The 10,434-nt window shown below is 36.3% G+C and overlaps 1 protein-coding gene across 1 annotated transcript in view; it reads left to right on the top strand.

The window, feature by feature from the left end:
* Positions 1-219: 219 nt before the first annotated feature.
* The window catches only part of CPS1 (carbamoyl-phosphate synthase 1), a 122,325-nt gene continuing 112,110 nt past the window's right edge, over positions 220-10,434 (top strand). Inside the window, exon 1 of the mRNA XM_032403000.1 lies at positions 220-495. Coding sequence (XP_032258891.1) covers positions 370-495 — 126 coding nt within the window. The 5' untranslated portion in view covers positions 220-369. The remainder of the gene's footprint in view (positions 496-10,434) is intronic.

The raw sequence follows: 10,434 nt of genomic DNA, 5'->3' as shown, positions 1-10,434 counted from the left end.
TATCCGCTGTGTCTAGGTCATTCTATTCAGCTGCATAAGCAGTTCCTTTGATGGATGACGGGTTTTCTACAACGCTAGCATTATCTCAGCAGGAGAAGGTAGTGTTTGATGTGTTGCAATTTGTATTACATGTCCATGGAACATCTCCGGACATTACCTCAGGAGGAGGGGTTAAGAGAAGGAGGAGCTGTGGCTGAAGACATTTAATGACAGAATGAATGGAAATTCAAAGATTGCTGTGCAGTCAGCCTTAAACACTGGACTGCACCCCCCATCTTTCTTTCACATTAATTTAAAAAATCTTAAAACAAAATTCTCATAAATATATATAGTTTTATTTAATTTTAGTCACAAATCAACATCTTCAAAATGACGAGGATTTTGACAGCTTGCAAAGTGGTGAAGACCCTGAAGACTGGTTTTGGCTTTACCAACGTGATTGCACACCATCAATGGAAATTTTCAAGACCTGGCACCAGGCTCCTTTCTGTCAAGGTAACATTCCCATATTTATTGTTTCTGATAAAATCATATGGGAAATAGTTTAGCATGAAGCAAAGGTGTTACTTAGGAAGCAAATACAGATTTGCATGTAGTTCTGAAGTGCTAATTTATTAATATTGGCTTTAATATTGAGTCTACTGGGTTTCGTAAGTGTTCATTTTCAACTGCTCTGAGTAAAATTATGGCAATTTTCACCCAATGTCAAGAAGGGTCACAATTCCTGTGAACATGTAAAATGTAAGTGTTCTGTTTAGGAAAAATTACTTTTAAAGGCTATCAGGGCTCTGTCTGTGCCCAGTCACTACTGCACACAGTTAGGGTTCAAACACAAAGTTGCTTCCATATTCATGAACCACGGCACAGAAGGTAATGTGTTAAGCTATGCTTTCCTGGCTCACTGTAATATTTTTCTCTTTTGAAATGTCATTTTTTAGGAAAAAATTTTGGAAGGAAAATATCTACATAATTCTGATATTTGCTAACCATGATGTAGACCTTATCTTTACTTTTTTCTTTTCACTCTTAGCCCTTCCCTTGGGAGTCCACATTTATTATTTTTATTTTGCAGATTAAGACATTGAGGCAATTAGCTGCTGATAATTCTGTCCTTCTGAATGTATCTATAACTGAAAAACAGGTCTGGGAAGAGAACATGAAGTGTTCTTCCCCACCATTGGATTATGAAATTCCAGTAGGAGCTTCTGTTGCTTCCTATAACTTTATGAAGGCATTTATTACCAGAGAAGTCTGAAATTACTCCATGGAAGCTTTGCCAATGAAAAACATTTTTAGTGAATATAAAGTTTAAGTAATCACAATAGCTTTAAATAGATTGCTTCTTTAGTAGTAAGAGCTATAAAAAGTGAAGTAGAAAAAAACCCAAAACAACCTCTATCTGTTGGTGTAAAAATAGGTCCTAATAGTTTTGAGTGTTCTGCTAATACTTTGTATGCTCACTGGGTTGACTAAAAATCCTCCAAATGCTTCCACAGCTTCTATTGCTTAGATTGCTCAAGTCAGGATTCAGTATGATATTTAGCCCCAAGTGACATCTGTAGGGCTAAGCAGTGCCTGTTGATCTTTGTGGCCTCCAGTGACAGGGTGGGGAAAGAATAAGAGTAAAAGGAAAGGAAGAGAGAGGGAGACAGAAAGAGACAGAGGTGAGGAGTGAGGAGGGGGAAGGAGAGAGAGAGAGAGGGAAATAACACAAGATCTCAGGGGAAAGTATCAGAAACTACCATTTTAAATTAAGAAACCTAGAAACAACCATTTTCTTGAATTCAGTTTAATTGCAACAAGAGAGCCAGAAAGGAGATATGTTCTAAACCATCATCAAAGATGCAGCGACTAGATACAAACTCTGAGAGTGAATACTGGTTTTAGTTCAGTGTTAGTAATATCTCAAGGGTACTCATATATCACTCCAGAGAGAATAGATAGTAATGAAAGTAATACCATTTACAGTTAGATGTGTCTTCTAAGACTGCAAAGTCCATGTCCCTTGGAATATCTTTTTCTTCTTACAAAAATAAGTAGGCAGGGATAGGTGTACCTCCATCAGACACCAGAAACGGAGAAATTGAGCGACTACTTAAAATGGCATAGATATGACTGAGATTAGAAGCCAGTTCTCCACGATCATAGTAAGTGCTCTATATGACCCCAATCACAACCACAACAAAATGACTTAATTATATGGATAGACTACAGTAAAAGTAGTTCTTCTAGCTCAGTGTGGCATATATGTTTTAAAGGTCTGCCAAAGTTCTTAGCCAAGAATGACAAATTTGTAGGGGGAATAAGCCATCATTTCATGATGTAAAAGTCATTACTCACACTCAATCATTACTGGCCAGAGTTTTGGAGGAAAGCCAGGCATGAAAAATAGAAGTTCTTGAGCTTCACAATAGTGAATTAAAATTCTGTACAGCAGTCCAAGGGGGCTTGTGTTTTATTCACTTATTTTGGAACAGTCCTCTACCTACTTTTCTTCCTGCTTTCACTTTTAAAATGCAACTCTTTTAGAAAGTTATATGCAAATTTCTTCTTTTTAGATGGACATCACCTAAAAATTCTTAGAATGTGGTTATGTAATTGGTCAGTGAAGGGCAGTGAGAGTAGTCACTGAAGGTTAGTGGCAGTATAGCTAGTTATAGCTAGTAAATAGATTGCAGAAGATACCCTGTGGGCAGATCTATAAGCATTGCCCTATAAATTAGTTGCCTTTTCAATGGCTTGGGAGGTCACTTTTCTTGTCCCACTGGTGACAGAGTGGGCTTGACGATAGCAGTGACGCACTTGTACTTTTATGTGGCCCTTTCTTGTGTATTTATCTGTGGCCAATATTTACAAAGTGTACCTTGCCAATAGACACAGTTGTATTTCTCTTACAAGGAAGAGGAAAGAATTTCAAGGTGCTCTACATTTAAAGGAATTAGATATCAAGGATATACATGATCAACAGCCATATCATATGGAAGTTTTAGAGACCTCAATCTTTTTCTATTAGCATAGAAAATGTTCAGTACTCAATATTACTTTCAGCCAGTTGTAGCGGTGTAGTGGAAAACACACTGGATGGGGAATAAAAAGATCTGGATTCTAGCCCCTCTTGTGCATTTATTAATGCTCTGAACTTGGTCAAGTCACATGTCCTCTTTGAGCCTATATTTTGTTATCTGTAGCGTAGAAACAATTCTTGACTTAGTCTCAAAGGATTATGTGACTATCACATATAATCAGTGCTTAAAAATCTATAAAATATTGTTCAGATGCCTAAAATATAGGCTTCTGACTTTGGCTCAGGTTATGATCTCAGGGTCCTGGGATTGAGCCCCATCTCCAGCCTGTGTCTGGCTCCCAGCTCAGCAGGGAATCTGCTTGTCCTTTTCCCTCTCATTCTGTCCCTCCCCCATTCATGCTGTCTCTCAAATAAATAAATAAAATCTTTAGAAAAAATCTATAAAATACTGTAAAAGCAAACCCTGGATACTTAAGGTTTTATTTATTTATTTTAGGAGAGAAAGAGAGAGAGAGAGAGAGAGTGCAAGCAAGCAGGGGTAGGAGCAGAGGGGGAGGGGGAGGGAGAATCTGAAGCAGGCTCCACACTCAGCGTGGAGCCCAACATGGTGCTCCATCTCATGACTGCAAAATCACAACCTGAACAGAAACCAAGAGTTGGACATTTAACCGACTGAGCCACCCAGGCACTCCAAACCCTGGCTACTTAAAAAAAAATTCTGTCCTATACATTTTAGTAGAAGCACTTAGTAGACCAATCAGAGTTTCTTCATGTTTTTCATGGACTACAAATTATTACAATGACAAAATGTCTGATGAAAATTCTCAAATATATATAATGATTTTTTTCACCTTTGCCTTAATATTAAACATATCTCTAGGAAGATGTTGCTTATAGTAAATTAGACTCAAGAACTATGAAGCAAAGGATCTTTACTATTTTGAATTCAGTTCCAAAAGTCAGGATGTACATCTTAATATCCTTTTTTAAAGCTTCTATCCTGGGAGTATACAGGAAGAATCATAAGTGGAAATAAATGGGTAGTAAGTGGATAGTCTCTGATTTCAAGAAACATAAATTTAAGAATTCTGAATTCACAGGTCTTGGAAAGTCACCAAGACTAAATAGTTTTATTTTTACTTGCAAATGAATTTGGAAATCAAAGGTATTAAATTGAAAAGGTTAAGTTCCTTATGAATAGAAAAGGGTTCAATAGGTACTGCTTCTAACATTAATCCACTTGGTTTTCAAAATGGTGACTTGTGTTACAATTAAGCCAGGAACCTAACAGTCCAAGTATCCTTCTCTCTGGTACTTCAGATACAATTGAGCCCTAGGAGTCATTATTCCCTTTGAAAAGTTTTCATTTTGTAAGATTTTTATATTCTATTTCCAACATAAAACTACCTATTTAGCTCAATCTTGAGGAGCTATTGTCATTTGATTAGAAATTGGCAACTACAAAAACTCCTACAATTAGAATCCTTTAGTTGTATTGTAGTAGCTTTAAAGACATTCACGGGAAATAGAGTTCATTATTATATTGGAGCCTCTTTGTATATTTAGAGGTGGGGGTAGGGATAGGGTTATCATACACTTTCAAGAATAACTGTTGTATTAGACATTTACTACATATAGATATGTTTTTAGGGCTGGATTTCATCCAAGATGATGCACATTTTTGAAAAAATAGATTGTTTCAATCCCAAATGAATGGTTGAATAATTAGTCTGGATGATTAGCAACTTTGTAAAATTTGGGTGAATGATACTTCTTTAATTAGGAGGTAACCTCCCTTTTGAACATTTTTGTTTATGTACTCCATTTTTTATATTGCTATCCCCCCCCCCCCCCCCCCCCCCCCGCCTTTCTAAAGTACAAACTCAATTGCTGGTCATCAAGAGTGCTTTGTAATTTTGAGCTTCTTGCCATAAAACTGTTGAAAAAGCGATAGTCAAACAGGGCCTAGATGAGGGTAGGGCAAGTGAGATACTAACTATACACCATTGAAGGAGACCCTCACTAGCAGGGCGATGGTGTGCCTCCTTCCATGTTGCCCGAAAGGCACTTCACTCACTTTATCTGAGTCCCCACCCTCAGTAGGAAGCTAAGAAATCTGGTGGGGGAAGTGCCTGTAGAAATGGCATGAGTCTTGGACTCCTGCTTCCTTCTCCAGCTGATGGAGATTTGAGTTTCCACCTGACCATGCTTAGCAGAATGACTGATCATGTAGAAGTGGATTTAGGTTCTACTCTTGTGGAAATAGAGAACATTCTTTTGCCCTCACATCTTCATTAAACCTTTTTCACATTTCTGACTTGTACCGAAGGCTGGGGTATAGTAGAGAGTTTTCAATATCTCTTAAGCAATGGTCATGCCAGAGCCCACTTCAACGCTTCCACAGTTTGCTATGCAAGACTGAATGTCCTTGATGGGACTAGCATTTTCTATTTTCTAGGGTATTTTTAGTGATTGAAGACTGGAAAGAAGTTACATGAGCCAGCATAAGACTTCGTTTTGGACTCCTTAGTCCTAGTACCTCTAGTTTCCACTTGATTTTCTTCATCTGGTCTAAATGAATTCAACTCATGAAAATATTTTCAAGACTCTTTTACCCTTTTTTCTTTTTTTGTCAACTTACTAAATGTCATATATCAATCTTTTATATTTCACGGGGAGATCACTGGCTAACATGAAGTTCTAACAGATGAGTCAATGTACCACTAAGAATTTTACTGAATAAGTTTCATCTATGATGTAGAATTAAATAAAACCATATTAATTTATTACCATAAAATAAAAATTAGCTTACAATATTGGAGGTCCCTCCCAGATTCAGAACAATTTTACCACATAGGAGTTGCTCATTAATGGTATTTGTTAATAAACTTACACTTTATGAACATATTTTATAATGGAATTTTTCTAAATGCTGTATTTTATTTATAATGAGAAACATAACTAGAATAAAAATTACTTATGAATCTGACTCATTTGCTTACAAATATCTGGAACAGAGAAATATTCAAGTAAATTAACCTTGTTATTTTTTTCCCCCCAACAACGGCCTATGTTTAACCAAAGGCAGATAACTTAATATTAATGTAGGATGTTGTAAGGCTATTTATTAACTTAGGATATCGTAAGGCTTAACTGATTACTGCTCTTACAGTACTTTTAATTGTTGAAGTATTAGACATTATAACTGCAGAGAAGTCTCATTAAATATTTCCACACTTAAAAATTGTGCCTGAATTCTGAATATTAAGTATCCATATTTTGATAGTACTACTCCAAGAATGAAAAATAAGGTTTAATTTACCAATAAAGAATGCTTTAAGATTTTAACTTTTACCATATTATCTATGCAGTAATAACTGAAATAAATTCTGGCTTTAAGCTTCTTCCTTCCTAAAACTTGGTTCAGATTTATTTTATTTCTTGAGAGGATGAGTATTAATGTAAACTAATAGCTAAGAAACATCAGGTAAGCCAGAAATCAAATATGTTATATGGCTTTAGGCCTTGGTGAAAATGGAAATAAACACATGGGACTTCTACTTTTTCTGATATACGAATAATTTACATAAGCAAATGATTTAACAGCAATACAGTCAGATTCCCAGAGTAAATAATTTTCATTTCTATTACTAGCTTAAGGGGATTATTGCAACTATAATGTTTTATATTCAAATCTTTTATGGAATTTATTGCTAAATTAGCTCAAGCCTTTATATCCAGAACATTTTGCTGGTAAATTCTCACACCCAGGGGAAGAAACAATGCAGTTATTCCCATTTCACGGATGTGTAAGTGCTGGAGTTAACACAAGGACACATGGATGTCTGTTTTTGTACAACAAATGAAATATAACCATAGCAAATCTGGTTAGAATTTTAATTAGGCCCAAACACCACATGGAATTTTTTAATTTGGCATTTTGTTTACTGTGCTTATATACTTGGAGCCATCGTTGTTGTTTAACCTGGCTTCAGAATGCTCTAAATCATTTCTCCTGCTGTAATGTTATTGCTTACTCAAGAGCCCATTTATATACTGCACTTTATCCCCACATAAAATAAATCATATTTATTTTTCTTTCTTATTTTCCTCCTTTTTTGTTGCATTTGGAGAACAGATTGTTTAAATCAAAGAATTAGTAAGGATTCTTGCTTTAATTAGCCATTCTATAAATAGGATATTTTAGGGCAGTGCTATTAATAGTTGACATATTTCTTCCACTTCAACCAAAATATTGTCATGTATTGTAACGAAACATGCTGTTTTTCAATTTTCAATTTGTTTCTTTCTCTTATAGTCCTGTAAGCTTCACATATGCAGAAATCTAATGTGATGGTGTTTATTGCTAGCAATTTTAAACTGCAAGAAAAGTCTCATTTTGACTTGTTTCCACTGTCTCAAACTAATGGATCCAAAGAAAACTGCTTCAAAGTGAAGGACCAATGTCTTCAAAGTTAGCCCAGAATGATTCTGGGATGTGGGATGATTAAGGAACAAGTGGATGACTTTTAATAACATAATAGTGAGTGCAAAGGAAAAGCCTAAAGACAGTAATGAATATTGGGCTCTTTAAAACTTTTATAGGTTAAATTATAAATTATGCTTGAATTTTGACTGTTACTTCCTAAGCCAAAGCTCTCTAAATCAGTTGAGCATAACACCAGGGACACATTTTCAAAGCTTTTTGAAGGAGAATTTAGTTGTGTGACTCCTATTAACAGTTGTTGCATTGTTCTTATCCTGGAAAGTGCTTTGAATCATCTATCCTTTTAAACCTGATTTCAAACTGAGAGTATTAGGGTATAAAATTTCGGTCATTTATTTGTGGTCCCATAAAGTTAATCAGTCATCTTACTAGGAAATGAAAATATACCCATAAATGTAGGTTTACAATGAATTTTAATTTTAAGGAAAAAATCAAAAGCCCTAAAGAGATGAGTGAGATATTTAGGGAAAATGTCAGATCTGCTTACATTGTCACATTTTTGAGATCATTAAAAAAAAAAAAATTATGGTATGGTAAAACAACAATATCAACTTCCTTGGCAGACAAACCAACAAATTGAGAATTTGTTGGAATTTCTACTTATATGCAAGCTCCCTCAAAAAATGTATTTTCGTCAGAAATTACCTATGCTTTGTGAAAGAATCACCAGGTTTTATAAATACCAGAAAGTACAACACCCAAAGATTGTGCAGTTTACTAAAGGTTCCATTTAAAAAGTAATATAAGAATAGGGGTCATGTAGAAATTTATGTAATTCAGTTTAATTTAGAGAAAAGTACAATTGTAAAATAAAAGATTAAAAATGGGGTAATTAAATATACACAGAAAAAAATCCATTTTAGCCTATTTAAATATTAAGTGTGGGAAAATTTACAATCTTACAATGTTCCTCCTATAAATTTGTGGACAAAAGTAATATTTAGTATTACTAGGACATGGGGACTACTAATTTCAGTCTTTATCCTGCAAAATCATATAAAGTCACAAGAACGCACAATTTTTGACTCCTTATTTTATAATCTAACTGGCTCCCTGATCCACCATATCTGTATGCTCCAGGCTAAAAGAACCCAAACCCTGAGTATGAGCTAGTTTTAATGCATTTTTCTTGCTATCCACATTGGCTACAAACCCTGGCCTTATTTGGCAGGGTGGGCATGAGGTGCGGGGGCTTGTTTGGATGTTTTATAAATATAATTGTATGGATGGGAGAAAAATACAATTGTGAAGAGGTGGAGATGATGTTATTAATTGCAGATACAATTTAAACATGGTTCAAGGTCAATCAAGAGAGCTTTAGAAGGTATAGGTGTGTGTGTGTGTGTGTGTGTGTGTGTGTGTGTGTGTGTGTGTGTGTATGAGTTTTATTTTAGGCAGTTGCATGCTGAACTTGTGCTTAGTGGTCCCTAAAAGTGAATGTCTGCTCCTGGACATTGAGCAACTTGGAGGTACCATTGGCTTTGGCCTAAGGACCTTGACTGACCTTTAGGCACTATGCCAAATTCACTTGAAGTCTGGGCTAATTCTTACGTTTTAGGGGTACATGAAGAAAGTAAACCATTCAGGTGTCCTTCAGTGTTCCACATGCATCTAGTGGTTTCTGGGCTAGAACCCCCATAAACAGACTCTCCAAAGCCTTTGAATTCTTATTGACTTGTTTGGCTTAAGTGTCTATCATGAGTTAGGTTCTCCAGAAGCAGATACTGAAATGGTGTTTAGGGAGCCAGATATTTATTAAGGGTTAACTCTGGTGGAGGCAAGTTTGAGGGAACGGAGTCGGGCAGAGAAGAAGTAAACTGTGATGCAGGTTTGAGAAAGCGTAGGTCAACCTGACAGAAAGCTCTTGCCCAGTAGAGTTTCCTGTGTCGGGCCTCGGCCTTCATCTCCCTGCCTAGCTCAGTAACCAGTGCAGGCATGGGGCTTTCCCTGCAGGGCCTCTGGCAAAGCAGCTCTCTGCAGCTGAGGTAGACCCTGAAGGAACTGATTGCTGGTGACTGTCCTCTGACCTCACCCCTTGCAGCAGGGCAGCAGGGCCTTCGTGAAGGGGGACTGAGAGGCGCATCTCCATGTCCACAGCACGGATAGTCCTGACAGTCTTGAGAGCTTCAGAACTCAAGGGCCTGCAATCGGTGTGCAAAGTTCTCAAAGCCTTCTGGTTCTCCTAAGATTATAGGATATGATTAATGACTTGATATTCCACTTTGACAATTTATAGATTTACAGATAGGTGGTTCTCGGTTGACCTGGGCACCTGGCAGTTTATCCACGGCCGTTTTGAAAGAAAGCTCTTATAAATAAATTCAAGTGAGTTTGTGATTGAATTGCTTATTATCCCCATTTAAAAAAATTGGAAAGAAGAAATAGAAGTAAGCTTAGAAAAAGAAAAAGGGGCAATACATAACTCAGTTTAAACTGAAATTTTCTACTTGGCTTCATGCAGAGGGTTATGATGGGGTAGAGCATTGTGAATTCTAAGTCACACTGACTATGTTCAGAAGCCACTGCTTTTCCATTTACTAGTGGAATGATCTTGACTCCTCCAAACCTCAATTTGCTTTACTGTAAAATAGAGATCTTAACATTACCGACCTCATTGTTTTTTGTGAAGGTTAGATGAGAAAATCCATTGATAGCTTTAGAAACAGTGCCTAACACATCATGTTAATTATTATTAATGAGGCCTTGAGAAGGGGATCAGGGTGGAGCCCTCAGTGAGGTCAGTGTTCTCCGAAATCCTATTTTTCCAACATAACTTCATAATTCTATTTGAAATAAAATACCTTTGTCAGAACAGTAGACATTTATCATTCAAATCTACATACAAAATTTATTTGTGCAACTGCATATAGACTTTAATAAGCATAGATAACTATATATGCCA

The sequence above is a fragment of the Phoca vitulina genome, unplaced genomic scaffold, assembly GCF_004348235.1.
Source record: "Phoca vitulina isolate PV1807 unplaced genomic scaffold, GSC_HSeal_1.0 scaffold1, whole genome shotgun sequence".
Classification (NCBI taxonomy): Eukaryota; Metazoa; Chordata; class Mammalia; order Carnivora; family Phocidae; genus Phoca; species Phoca vitulina.
Note: the sequence above shows the minus strand (reverse complement) of the source record. Positions and strands in the feature narration are given on the sequence as shown.